Source organism: Neovison vison, chromosome 9, assembly GCF_020171115.1.
Source record: "Neovison vison isolate M4711 chromosome 9, ASM_NN_V1, whole genome shotgun sequence".
NCBI classification, from domain to species: Eukaryota; Metazoa; Chordata; class Mammalia; order Carnivora; family Mustelidae; genus Neogale; species Neogale vison.
Genome location: NC_058099.1, coordinates 43,027,781 through 43,042,547, shown reverse-complemented (window position 1 = coordinate 43,042,547; position 14,767 = coordinate 43,027,781). Strand labels below are relative to the sequence as shown.

Genomic DNA, 14,767 nt, shown 5'->3' with positions numbered 1-14,767 from the left:
GTTTTCAGATTCTTAAAACTGATCATTACCTCTTAGAAATGTCCACACAGAACGTTATTTTAATGTTTCATTTTTCAGATAGTCCTTTGCCTAGGAAAAATACTATGTGCATCTTAAAAAAGAAAGACCATAACCCAGAGTTAAAAGGTTAATTAAATCAGAAAAACAATTTAATTCTATAACAGTAAAATTGTCTTCTGAGGAAGCAACCATCAATATAATATCCACATTAGCTTCCTGTTGATGCAGAAATTATTGTAACAGTGCCAGTTTTTAACCAACCCTCTTATAATCTTCACACTGCAGCTCTGCTCTTATCACAGCTTGTGGAATTAGACAGGAAATTTAGCCCTGGAAATAAGGAAGTTACTCCTATATAGTTGAACCTTTGACAGTGTTAGAATATATATCACATTTGTAGCATTAGACTTCTAGATTTCAAGGAGAGAGTCCCACCATGTCCCATTCTTTTCTTTCAAGTTCTTTTTGGAAAGGGAAGACTCATAAATTGTCTTTCAGTTAACATGTTCATTGGCATAATAAAATTGTAAATATTTTGCAATTACGTATATAGAGTAAAACCCGTTGTCAAATTCAACATTATATTTATTAATGTACTTTACTATTGTTTAATCTTTTCTAATTTTCCTTTTTGTCTGCCATACGTCTTTATCTCACCAAAATGCAAGCAGTTGATACGATTTAAAATTAAATGTTTTTTTTTCCTTATCCTCTTAAAAGGGTGTATAATTGTTTTGAATATGGGTACTGTTTAACCTTTTTATTTTGTGTTTTTTAGCTTACAAATTTGGAGAGGAAATGGCAACACCATGAACAAAATAATTTTGTGATGAAAGAATGTATCCTTTAAGAAGAAGCAAATGAACTTGACTGAGTGATTTTTTTTTTTTTAAGATTTATTCACTTATTCGAGAGAGAGAGAGTAGGATGGAGGGGAGGTAGAAGGAGAGAGAGAATCCCAAGCTGACTCCCCACTGAGCAGGGAGCCCGATGCAGGGCTCAGTGTCACACCCTGAGATCATAACCTGAGCCCAAATCAAGAATCAGATGCTTAGCTGACTGAGCCACCCAGGTGCCCCAGAGTAATTTTTTTCTAAGAGTTTCTTTAAATAAATGAAATGAAATGAAATTTAACACAAACTTAACAAATAACGTAATTTGTATAAAACACCAAGCTTAACTATGTGGGGAATAAATGAGTAAGACTTAGTTTCCAGTCTATAATAATTAGGGTGTGTACAAAAGTAACAATAGAAAGCAGACTATACAAAGTCATAGTGTGGCATAGTGACTAAGTGCACAGGATTTGGAGTAAGGAGATCTAATTTTCAGTGTTGACTGTACTGCTTGTAGGTTAAGGACTTTGGGCAATTTAATTTGTTTAAGCCTCACTTCTGTCATCTCAAATATAGTTAATATTTCCTTCTCATAGAGTTACTGAAAGAATTATATAAAACCATGCATATATGTATATTCATAATTGTTTGCTGTTGCTAATAATGCTGTACCTTGGATATCTGGGTAGCAGAGGAAGATAAGCCTAAGTAGTATCCTGAGAAATTTGACTTTCAAGCTCATTCTGTGTTTAGCCAATTCAACTTCATATTTCTATCAATGTGGTACTTAAATCCCATCTTCTTGCTAATTTTTCTGTGTGCTTATATATGAAGGAAATAGCTACTGAGGACATGTGTTGTGCAATTTTTTTTTAAAGATTTTATTTATTTATTTGACAGAGAGAAATCACAAGTAGGCAGAGAGGCAGGCAGAGAGAGAGAGAGGGAAGCAGGCTCCCTGCTGAGCAGAGAGCCCGATGCGGGACTCGATCCCAGGACCCTGAGATCATGACCTGAGCCAAAGGCAGCGGCTTAACCCACTGAGCCACCCAGGCGCCCTGTGTTGTGCAATTTTAAGAAACATTAACCCAAAAGTTATTTTCTGTTCCTTTCTTTGACCCTTTAAGGACATCTCTGCTTGGAGAAGTAGCTCCTGGCCCATTGGTAGTTTAGATTCTCCTCTAGGAAACTGCCAAACTTCAGTTCCGGGCAGCATGGATCCCAGCTTACTTCCCCACCAAATGCATCAGGGGCGGTCATACTACTCAGTTTAAAAGCAAAAGACTCTAACTGAATATGCTTTAGTCTATCAGTCTAGTTTATGCAACACAAAGTAGTGGATTTTGAAATAGAGTGAATTATAGAGACTTCTGAAATTCAGTGTACTCTAGAGAACATGGTTGTTCTGAATATTCAGTTCTCAGACCAGAATTAGATTGAGATGCATAATGTTAAGTATAAAAAAGCTCGTAGGAATGCCTCGGTGACTCAGTCAAGCATCTGACTTGATTTTGGCTCAGGTCTTGATCTCAGGGTCGTAAGATTGAGCCCCATTGGAGCCCTGCACTCAGTGCAAAGTCTGCTTATCCCTCTCCCTCTGCTCTTCCTCATGCTCTCTCTCTCTCTCAAGTAAATAAATAAAACCTTTTTTTTTAAAAAAAAAAAAAAAAACTGTTCTACTGTAGGTGAAATTTTTTGAAACAAGTTTTGCTTAGCCTTTTAGGTTTCAATTGATCTTAATCTGTTAATATGTGTATTTTTAAATATATTCTATTTGTGCTTTTTCTGGCCATTTTCAATTTTCAGTAAGAGAAATTTAAAAAAAAAAGAATTTGATTCCTTCCTAACCCAAGTAGATTACTATTTTTGTTGATCACTGTTTCCCCTTAACTCATGTAATTAGTCATAGCAACCAAGAGTCAAGAGAGTGATTACCAGTCAATCATGAAGAATGTGACCAAGCAGATTGCAGAGTACAATAAAAACATTGTGGAAGCTCTACATAGCATGAGCAGAAACTGAGTCTGAACCATCTGCAAGTCTCTATAGTAGTAGGCTCTTGTTGCTAAACTTTGTATAAGCTGACTGAAAAAGAATAGCTTACCCTTGAAGAGTTTAAAAATTTTGAGTGCTATAATTTTTGTGACCTCTTTGAAGAGGTTATACTATTTTAAATAGTATAATAGTTCAATAAAAAGTTTGCATACAGAAAAGCATCTTTTTATATTTGTATTTATTTGTGTGGGTGATAAAAACGTGTCAGCCAACTAAGAGATGAACTAAAAGTGGCCACTGAGATTCACTTAGTTGGTATAATCCATCTATGGCAGTAAATGAGATCATTTTTTTATGTGTCAACTTTATGAGGAATACATGGAATGAGATTCTGAACTTACTACTTATATCATCCTTGTCAATTTTGCTTTTAGAAAAAGTAAGAATGGAAGGGAGTTGTTTAGCTTTGATCTTTATTTCTTAAATAGGGTATATTTGATGTATTTTGGGGAATATAAAGTTCCAGGTAAATGTATTAATACATATTCTTTGTATATCAGTTATCCTTAAAGATTCAGAATTGAAAACTTTAACCTTTGCATTTAAAAATATTTTCTCATGTGTATATGGTAGGAAAAACATGAAGTTTAAAAGAAATGCTGCACATATGGTAGTCTGTTTTAGATGATGCCTGTTGCTGTTTATTGCCACTCTGGAATATACATTCACTCTTTTGGACTGTAAGTAGATTAATTTTGTATTGCCAGAACATTTGAAAAGAAAAACTAGAAGAGGTAGAATTGTCTAGTATAAATCTAGGAGATATTTTAGTAACTATAGATGTATCTTCTCTTGTGGGCAGGAATATGTCATCTTTACCAGCATAAGATATTTCTTGCAACTGTCCTCTTTTTGCTCTGATTTTATGTTCATCAAGTAACTCCACTTCTCAGTATTCCTGAAACAAAAGTGGGGGGGGGGCTTTATTGAGATATAATTTACATATTATAAATTACCCATCCATGTTGCTTTCTTGAAGTAAATATCACCATAAACTCTTCAACTTTAGTGTGTGTGAGATTATGTAGACGACTGAGCATTGTCGATTTTGGTTAACTCTGGATTACTAATATGGCTAAAGATCCTGGACAGTGATAACATTCATTAAGGTGGCATTCTGAAAATACGTTCCTCTAATCTTAAGTTCTTCAGGTTGTTAATAAGTGTTATGCCACCAAAGGATTCATGGTCAAAGAAGTTTGGAAAACATGGTTTGTAACAAAGGTAAATTGTTTTTTTTCTTCTTGACTGCTAAGAGGCCTTAATGTGCTAATGTACAATAAGATCAAGAAGAGTATATAGTATTTAAGGAATTTTTTTTTTTTCCCCTGAGTGATGGGATTGTGGTTCTTTTAATCTTACTTGGACTTTCTGGCCTAAAAATTTTGGTTCAAAATCATCTATTGTGTATATAAAATATTTAGAAGTGCAATCTTAAAAAAAAATAAAGAAATGCAACAAAAATTCAGATAAAGTTCTATATATAGTTAGTAGTTCTAACCTGTGGAAAAGGAGTATAACGGTAAGACAACTCTGCAGTTATTGAACTAGATCTGACTCAGTCTTCACCCAGAAAGAAGGTAGGAGGAAGAATCTAATAAACATATGTGTTTGCATTATAAGAATGAGAAGCTTGGCGGAAAAAAAAAAGAGTATTTCTTTTCAAAAAAAGCAAGGTTTGCAACCTCTGTTTTAAATTACTCATATATGATATTTGCGGAACATAATTGAGCAGGATTTCTTTAAACTAAAATGTGTTATCTGAGGGAAATTCTCACTAATGTCTCTTCCTTCCTCTCAGAGCTTTTCAACAAATCCAACAAGAATATTTCTTCGCTAGGATAGAACTGGTGGCTACTATCTGCATGAACCGGCTCTTCCTCAGTCAGTCACATTGCTCAGTGAGTTCCATTCCTGTTAAAACAACACCTTGTAAGTCATATGGAAAGAAGCTGCAGACTGAACAAACATGCTGAGTAATTTTACTAATGAAAATCAACATAGGAAAGTTAGCAAGTCTTTGTTTTTCCCATCCTTATCCTTCATCAATAAATAAACATGAGTTCTTGAATCTCATTTTCACTAACTGGAGAGTCCTTGATTTGGACCACATTCTGATGGAATAATGCCATTCACACTAGAGATAAAAGACCAGTTAATAGCAGCTCCCAGGGTTCTTGCTATCTGCCTGCCAGGAAATTAGAACATTTAGACTTAAAGAAGGAGAAATCAAGATGGACTACTAGAGGATTATTGTCATCTATTTTAATATTAACAGATCTTTCATTTTATAGTATAGAATTAAGTATAAGTTTTGGATTAGGTAAATGAATTAAACAATCATGACTCCTCTACTAACTTGTTATATGACCTTGTGAAGTTCTCAGTCTCTGAATTTATTTTTTTCATCTATAAAATAAAATAATAGGACTTAATCATAAGGTTGGGCCAAAGAGTGTGCGGAATTCAAGGCTTTTGACACAAATGGCTTTCAGAAAGGTGGCATGATAATAAGCAGTGTGCAAGAGTGCTGTTTCCCTGCACTCTTCAACACAAGTGTTACCCAGGTTGACAATGCAGTTCCTCATTTGTTTTAGTTTTTTTAAATAAACCTAATTGCCTCATTACTATAATTAGAAACTTTATTGGGTTTTAATTAATATGCAGGGTATATTTCATGCTAAAAAATTAATCTATTAATAAAAATAGAATTTAAAAATATTCATTATAACTTTGTAATAACAAAAGGTTAATGCTTGATGCTTATTTTTAAAAGATAGTAGACTATACTTTGCTGTTTCAATATCTTCTCTCATTAATATATCATAATGTGTTACTGCTCTGAAAAGCTGACTGTATAACCTTAAGTGGAATAGGAAGAATCTGTGTAGAAATCTACCTGATAATAACCAGAGGTGTTCTCTTTGATAATTTTCTCTGTCCTTCTCCAAAGCAAGAACACATAAGGATAAGCTATGTTAGAGGAAAGACCGTAATATCCATTAGAGAGTTCAGGGTACAAGAGAGTTTGGAGAAAGCATGAGTCCTTAAGAATTCAATGGTCTGCTACCTAAAAGAAGCTTAGACACATTAGGTAAGTCTCTCACAAGAGAAATATAAAAACTAAAATTAGATTTTCAAAATTAACTTTTGTTTTATTTCCAAATCTTTCTGTAAAACAATATTCTTACCATGATAACAACATGGTGATACCATGGGTGAAAAGCAGACTTAATCGGTTAAAATTATATTTGGCACAAGGCCAAGAAAGAACTACTACTAACCAAATTGAAATATTATCTCATTTTCTGTGTTTTCATTTTCAGTAGATAAACTTACCCTATTAGAGGAAGCCCAGACTGACATGAAAGTGAGAGTATTTGAAATAGTCCATAAGTTCAATCTGAATTTTTTATCAAAGGACACTAGTTCATTTTTTAAAAGCCTCTATGTTTAATTTGCTTCTTGTTAAAGTGAACTTTCCCTTAGTTTACTGGGGGTGGGAAGGGCTGCCTTAGAGATTGACCAGCCTCACCCCATCCCCCCTGCCAAGGACAAAGCAAGTCCCTGTGTCTCAGGATTAGGGGAAATGGTTAAGAAGGAGAGGAAAAGAAAATTGCTTTTCCAGCTTCTCTAACTTCCCATGTAGCCTACAGAGAAAAGGAAGCATCCCTTGGGAGGAAATAACAAAAGTGCTAAACAGTAGATGAATGGATGAAGCCTGCATCCCTGCAGGGTACTGGAGCTCTTGCCTTTATAATGTCCCTTGGCTTGTAGTTATCAGAAGCCCAAATGGACGTTTACTACCAATTGGCCCAACCCTCCTGGGGCTTCTACCTTTGAAGATGTTCCTTGGCTCAGTTCCTTTTCTTGCCAGAAATATCAAAGTCAGTAAAGGGGGTTTGGTAAAAGTCTGGTTGCCTTGTTTCCTTTTCCAAGGGCACACTTGAGGTATCAGGTTAGACCATAAGAGATACTCATAAGAGACCTTAAGAGACAGCTAATTAGAACAAGTGTCAGGTAATAAGAGATAAAACTCTTCTTGCAAAACCAAGCAAACCTATATTATCTCCAAGGTGCCCCCACTTCAGCCAAAAAAGAAAGTCCTCCACAAAATAAAGGTTCTTTTCATTAAGCATAGATTGGAATTACTTACCAGATACTTTGATTGGGGCACCTGGGTGGCTCAGTGGGTTGAGCTTCTACCTTTGGCTCAGGTCATGATCTCAGGGTTCTGGGATCCAGCCCCGTATAGGGCTCTCTGCTCAGCAGGGAGCCTGCTTCCCCCTCTCTCTCTGCCTGCCTCTCTGCCTACTTGTGATCTCTCTCTCTCTCTCTGTTAAATAAATAAAATATTTTTTAAAATACTCTGATTTGTCAGACTTTTGATTCTGAAAATATTTCATGACCGTCCTGTGTACTGCCATCCGCCTCCCTCAACAATAACCTCAACAAGCATGGCAGGTATTGATGCCATATTTGCTTAATTATCTTCTCAGTAAGAATTAGGGTATGATCTGATAAAAAGAATATCTATTTAATAAAGATTTCATTTGAGAGAGAATGTACATGAGTGGGGTTGGGGGAGGAGCAAGGGGAGAGGGAGAAGCAGGCACCCCACTGGGCAGAAAGTCCTATGCCATGTGGGGCTCCATCCCAGGACCCTAGGGTCATGACCAGAGCCAAAGGCAGATTTTCAACCGACTGAGCTACCCAGGAGCCCCTAAAAAGAATTTTTAAAAGAATTTTTTGGCTTAATTGTCTGAAATTCATATCAAGTTAATGCTTTGATATTGTGTGATCACAGCCTCATAAATTTTAATGTAAACAAAAAGGACATTTCCAAATGATGAGAGGAAACTTAACACTAACACCCCAGTTAAGGAAAAGTCCCTGGGATTTTAGCTACCGCATGGGTTAGACCATTTGCCATGTCTTGTAATAATCTGAGTTTCTTTCTTTTTCTTTCATTGTGAAGAAAGCATCCATGACACAAATAATAGACAGTTCTTTAGCTTTATTTATTTATTTATTTATTTATTTGACAGAGATCACAAGTATGCAGAGAGGCAGGCAGAGAGAGAGATGGTGAAGCAGGCTCCAGTGAGCAGAGAGCTGATATGGGGCTCAATCCCAGGACCCCGGAACCATGATTTGAGCCGAAGGCAGAGGCTTTAACCAACTGAGCCACCCAGGCGCCCCTCTTTAAGCCTTCTTCATTGAAAGACTTTTGTAAATCTAATTACTGCAAAGATTTCTCTTACTTACTGGAAAAGATCCATCTGTTCATAATACTCAAGCTAGTCACGTAGTTGCCATGGCTCTTTGCTTTACCACCTCACTCCTCTGCTTGTACATAATTACAGAAACAACTGAAAGGGCATGGGACCTTTGAGTTTGGAAGTTCTTCATATGCAGCTCCAACAGCTGACAGCCTTTGGGCAACTCGTTCCCGTCTCCCTGAACCTATTCGCAGGGTTATTATAAGATTCCTATGCAATTAAGGTGTGTGAAATTGCTTTAACATGTAGAATGCCATGTAAGTAAAGTAGTAGTTTCTATATTTCTTAAACTTGTTCTCATCCCCACTGCCTGCATACAAACATCTTCATCAGTACCCATTTTTCCCTCTCAGAAGCACACATGTTCCATCTAAGAAGCAAATGTCTTAGCATAGTTTCTAAGTCCTAAAAGAAGGTCCCTCTCTGTCCAAGGCTAACTCTTCCCCTGGTGCTTATCATATCCACTGCAGATTACTTATGAATCTTTCTTAATCTTCTATCATCCCATTTCTCCTGTGGTTTTAGTCATTTCTCCATTGATTTGATCATCTCAGTATAGAAATATATTCATCTTCTTCCCATTACTTTCACATTCATTGTCTGTAAAAGACTGATCTACTTCACACCCTGGTTTCTTCCCACCAAACACTGTTCTCTAGTGCACTAAAACTGCTTTGTTAACACAACTGATACCTTAATTACCAAAACTAATGGACTCCTTTGTGTTGTATTCTAGTAAAATTTTTGTGTAGGTTTTAAAATTATTAACCACTCCTTCTTTCTTCATTTGCATTTTATTACCTCTCTTTCACTTAATTCCTCTACCTTTTTGTCCACTCTTCAGTCTTTCCTAGGCATTTCCTCTTTTTGGTTCTACAAGAGGCTTAGAGAATATTAGCTTGCCAAATGAAATAGAAGTTTTCCCCTTGGCTATTGGAATTGTTTCAAAGATCCCTATGTTGTAGGCTAATTTGATACTATGATAGTGAGTTCATGATTGGGTTTACTATATAATGAAAACTGGACCATGACTGCTTATTTTCCATAGACTTCAAGAGTGTCACTAGATATGGGTAATTTTTAGTAACCGCTAACATGAAATTAGTTTAAGCCTCATGTAAAGGTATGAAAAGCTACAGTAGCGGAAATATAAACCAAAAAAACCTCCATTATTAAACATTTCCTGAATACTAGTTGTATAATTACCAAGTACCAGGGTCACTTGAGCATCTTGTCTTCATCTGATATTGCTAGACCACAAGTATTTTCTCCTTCCCTCTTTAAGGCAGGTTAGTAAAAATAATTTCTTATTTCTACTGAACTATGACATTTTTCATCATATTGTAGGCTTCCTGAGGTCAGGGATGATGTCTTGGTCATCTGTGTCTTCTCTGCCAAGCAGACTACTTGATATGTAAGTTCACAGTGAGAGCTTACTGAGTTGAATTTGTTTGGATGTGATAGACTAAACCAAATTAAAATGGCATGGGAAATGCTTTGGAAAGCGGTTTGGAAATTCCTGAAAAAGTTAAGCATAGATCACCATATGACTTAAAAATTCCGCTTGTAATTGTATACCAGGGAGGTGAAACCTATTCACACCATAACTTAAACATGGATATCCATAGCAGCATTATTCATAATAGTCTAAAAGTAGAAATAGTCCAGGGGCACCTGGGTGGCTCAGTGGGTTAAAGCCTCTGCCTTTGGCTCAGGTCATGATCCCAGGGTCCTGGAATTGAGCCCCGCCATCTGGCTCTCTGCACAGCAGGGAGCCTGCTTCTCTTCCTCTCTCTGCCTGCCTGTCTGCCTACTTGTGATCTCTGTCTGTCAAATAAATAAATAAAAATATTTAATAAAAAAAATAATAAAAGTAGAAATAGTCCAAATGTCCATCAGCCGGTGAATGGCTAAATAAAATGTGGTATGTGTACACACACACACACACACACACACATGAACATTATTCAGCCATAAAAAGGAGTGAAGTACCAACATATGCTAAAACTTGATGAGCCTTGAAAACATGCTGAGTGAAAGAAGCCAGTCATAAAGGCTATAGAATTTTGTATGATTTTATTTATATGGAATATCCAGAATAGATAAATTAATAGAGACAGAAGGTATATTAGTGGTTGCCTATTGATGAGAAGAGTTGAGGCAGTAATAATAAAGGTGCAATATTTATTTGGGGGTGATGAAAATATTCTAAAACTGACTGAAGTGATGTATGTACAACTCTGAACATTTTCTAAAAATTTAATCATACACTTTAAGTGGATCTTATGATATATGAATTACATCTCACTTTTAAAAAGAACACTAAGGGGCACCTGGGTGGCTCAGTTGGTTAAGCATTTGACTTTAGGTCGGGTCATCATCTTGGGGTCATCGGACCAAGCCCTGTATCGGGCTCCCTGCTCATCGAGCAGTCTGTCTCGCCCCTCTCCCTACCTACCTCTGCCCCTCCCCTCACTCATGCTTGCTTGTGCACTCTCTCTCTCAAATAAATAATTTAAAAAAAAAACACCAAGAAGAGTTAGGAAACTACATATAAATCATAAATCTAGACTTTGGTTAATGTGGAAGAGACTTTTCATGAAATTACTCATTTTTTTAAAAAAATTTTATTTGAGGGGCGCCTGGGTGGCTCAGTGGGTTAGAGCTTCTGCCTTTGGCTCAGGTCATGATCCCGGAGTCCTGGGATCGAGCCCCGCATCGGGCTCTCTGCTCAGCGGGGAGCCTGCTTCCTCCTCTCTCTCTGCCTGCCTCTCTGCCTACTTGTGATCTCAGTCTGTCAGATAAATAAATAAATACATATTTTTAAAATTTATTATTATTTATTTATTTTGTTCAGTCATCCAACATAAAAAATTTTATTTGAGAGAGAGCGCACAAGCAAGGGGAGTGGCAGACAGAAGGAAAGGGAGAAGCAGGCCTCCCCACTGAGCAGGGAACCTGATGTAGGGCACAATCCCAGGATCCGGGGTTCATGATCTGAGCTGAAGGCAGACAGATGCTTAACTGACTGAGCCACCCAGGTGCCCCAGTATTACTCATTGTTTTAAAAAATGAAAATATGTGGGAGTTGTATACAGTTACTCAAGAGCTCTTTGAACATTCTCTTGGATTCTGCTCAGAAACAAATGTTTAAAACCCTATTTTTCGGGGAAGCTGGGTGCCTCAGTGGGTTAAAGCCTCTGCCTTCGGCTCAGGTCATGATCTCAGGGTCCTGGGATAGAGCCCCGCATCAGTCTCTGCTCAGTGGGGAGCCTGCTTCCTCCTCTCTCTCTCTCTGCCTGCCTCTCTGCCTACTTGTGATCTCTGTCAAATAAATAAATAAAATATTTAAAAAAAACTATTTTTCTCCCCTAGCATCACTACTATAATCCAAATGGAGCTTTCTAAAGCTTATTCAAAGATAGGCCAGATTTCTGTTCCTCTGGGTATGTTTAGATAGATAGATAGAAACAAAGAGAGCTGATTATACTTGTTGGAGAAAAAAAAAAAAGTACAAAACTTGCCCTTCTGTAAATTGAGAAAAGAGTTCTTTTTTTGTGGAGTATTGGGATGGGTGAGAATTTTGGTTAACTCTTCTATCATAATACTTCTGACATTTGCAGCAATTGATTCAGTTTTCCTTTTATCTCTTACTGTGGCTGAGGCAGCATCTGTTGAAATTCATCATTTAAGCTTGCCTTTGCTTCCTAGCTGTTGAGGGTCAATGATTTGTTATTTCTAGGCAGGATTTTTTTTTCCAATGGGCAGACTGTTTCTTCTCTAAGAATGTATACAAAGAAAAGTAAGTATGAAGGCACTGGAACTGTCTGGGTGCAGACTTAGAGCCACTGTACAACTTGTACATTTTAACATGTCAGTCATTTTATGTCTGTGGAGCTGCATTTGGAAAATGGGAGACATAGCTGTCTACTTCTTGAGAAAGAGCTAGGAATTAAATAGATAATGCTTTAAAAATATTTTGAATTAAAGATATATATGTATAAAGATATATATGTATATATATTAGAAATTAGAAAGCTTCATCCTTGAATAGACGTGTGAGTGACTTATAGTCTGTGTGTCTATATATATATGTGTACATATATATACATATATGTATATATGTGTGTATACATAAAATATATTTATATTTTATTTTAATATTTGGTATAATATTTTGTATATTTGTACAGTATATATACACATACATATATGTGTGTATATATGTATACATATATATACCTGTCTATATATAGACACATATGTATATATATACATGTGTGAGTGACTTATCGTGTATGTGTCTATATGTATATATATATAGACATGTATTTGACTTTAGGTCAGGACATCATCTTGCGGTCTTGGGATCAAAACCCTGTGTCGGGCTCCCTGCTCATCGGGGAGTCTGCTTGTCTCCCTCTCTCTCTCTCTACCTACCTTTGTCCCTCCCCTCACTCATGCTTGCTTGTGTACTCTCCTCTCAAATAAATAATAACACTAAGAAGAGTTAGGAAACTACATATAACATACATATAGGAAACTACATATACATATATATAGACACACACATATATATGTATACATATATATATATATAGACACACACACTATAAATCATTCACACATGTCTATTCAGGGATGAAGCTTTCTAATTTTGTAGGAGGAAATACTGTCCTGCAGTTTTAGAACAGTGATGTCCAATAGAAATACAGTATGAAGTACAAATGTGACCCAGAATTTTTAATTTTCTAGTACCCACATTAAAAAAATGGAAAAAGAAACAGGTGAAATTCATTTTAATATATTTTATTTACTCAATATATTCAAAATACCATATTAACGTGTAATTAACAAAACAATTATTGAGATATTTTATGCTGCTTTTTCTGTTCTAAATCTTTGCATTTTTATAGTATATTTTACACTTAATTGCTCAGTTTGGACTGGCCACATTTCAAGTTCTCGATAGCAAAATATCAATAGTGACTAACAATTAGACAGCATAGACTTAGAATTTAGAAATTTTTATTCTGATTATAGCAAGGGGATGAGCCATAGGAGGAAGCCAAATGGCAGTTTTGTTAAATAAAGTAAAATTGTTTCATAAGGAGAGAAAAAAACCATTTTCCTATGTGAGATTATAATCTAAAGTAGGACTTTCTGTATTCTTTTTGATTAGTCTTGTTACTTTTACAAACCTATTTTCTTTGAAAAGTAATTTTAATTGGTCCAATAAAGAAAAAAATATATGTGGTAGTTAGGGATATTTTAGATACTTTCTTCTGAATGGACCTCTGAAAGAATCGGACTGGCCAGATCTTGTTAATTTCAGGAACTGAAAATATCAGAGGATTTGTGAATTGTGCTTACATTTAATAACTCCAATACTAAGAAACATTGTATAGCTATATAATATATGAATTAGTTATATATAATAGTATATTATTTATATATGACATATGCTAGTTATATATAGCTATAGTATTTTATATCCATTTATATGATGCCATTATCAGTAATATTTTCTTCATTTATTTCTGTATCTAAATAGTAAAATTTAATTGCATGATTTGGAAAACTTTGAATTACAGAGCTGCTCTAAGAAAGCCTCTAAACTGAGACCTCCTTTGGAAAAAATCAATGCAGGAATGTTTTTCTAGTCTCTCCTCCTATGCCCCCATGTCCATTGTCAAAAAAAACATATTGATAAGTCTATTTGACTAATAAGTATACCCTTTTATTTAAAATAATACTACATTGAGGGGTGCGTGGGTGGTTCTGTTGGTTGAGCATCGACCTCTTGATCTCAACTCTGGTCTTGATCTTGGGATCCTGAGTACAAGCCCCACATTGGGCCCCATACTGGGTTTGGGGCTTACTTCAGGAAATAATAAAATAAAATAAAACTTACATTGGGAACTAATAGAAGTTTAGATGTAGCTACAAACAGTTCTCAATAGGGATTTACTTTAACCTGAATTTTGACACTTAGTGAATTATCAAATATTGTTATGTAACAATGTTTAAAGTAGGCTGGGTCACACAAATAAACTTAAATTACATTCTGCTACTCTTGAGCTCTGCATGAAACTCTCTCTGCCTCGTTTTGAGCCACACTCCCTCTCCCCAGGCCTTCCTCTCAACCTCACAGATCTCTGGCACTAGTATCTGCAGAGGAAGGAGTGGGGATGAAGGCAAGTGGATTAAAACAATGGGGAAGGGAAGAAGACCGAGTAGGCAAAGTACCTTGTGACCTTAAAATAACGAGCTGTGTTTTCCTGTGTGTCTGGTATACTGTCTCTAAAGACAATTCCAAAAAAGAAGCTATAAAAATGTTTAGAATAAAGATAACATCCTTGGGCTAAGAGCCTGCCCTACCAAGTTTGCTACTATGAAGCTCGTCACATTTTTTAATGTAACTGAAAAGCAGATTTTAGTGTTTGAAAGGTGAGGAATGGGAATGAGGTGAGGTTAGTCTTGTTGTTAGTCTACAATCTTTTCAAAGAATGACAAGAAAAGTAGTATTTCCCCCTGTTCCCATCTGTTAGAAAAAATAACCAGGGCTTCTTG

General features: G+C 36.0%; 1 protein-coding gene across 1 annotated transcript in view; it reads left to right on the top strand.

Annotated features, from left to right (window-relative positions):
• Nucleotides 1–3,073, top strand: part of IFT74 (intraflagellar transport 74) — an 80,642-nt gene extending 77,569 nt beyond the window's left edge. Inside the window, exons 19-20 of the mRNA XM_044265560.1 lie at nt 800–860; nt 2,761–3,073. Of these exons, the coding sequence (XP_044121495.1) occupies nt 800–860; nt 2,761–2,879 (180 nt within the window). The 3' untranslated portion in view covers nt 2,880–3,073. The remainder of the gene's footprint in view (nt 1–799; nt 861–2,760) is intronic.
• Nucleotides 3,074–14,767: the final 11,694 nt, after the last annotated feature.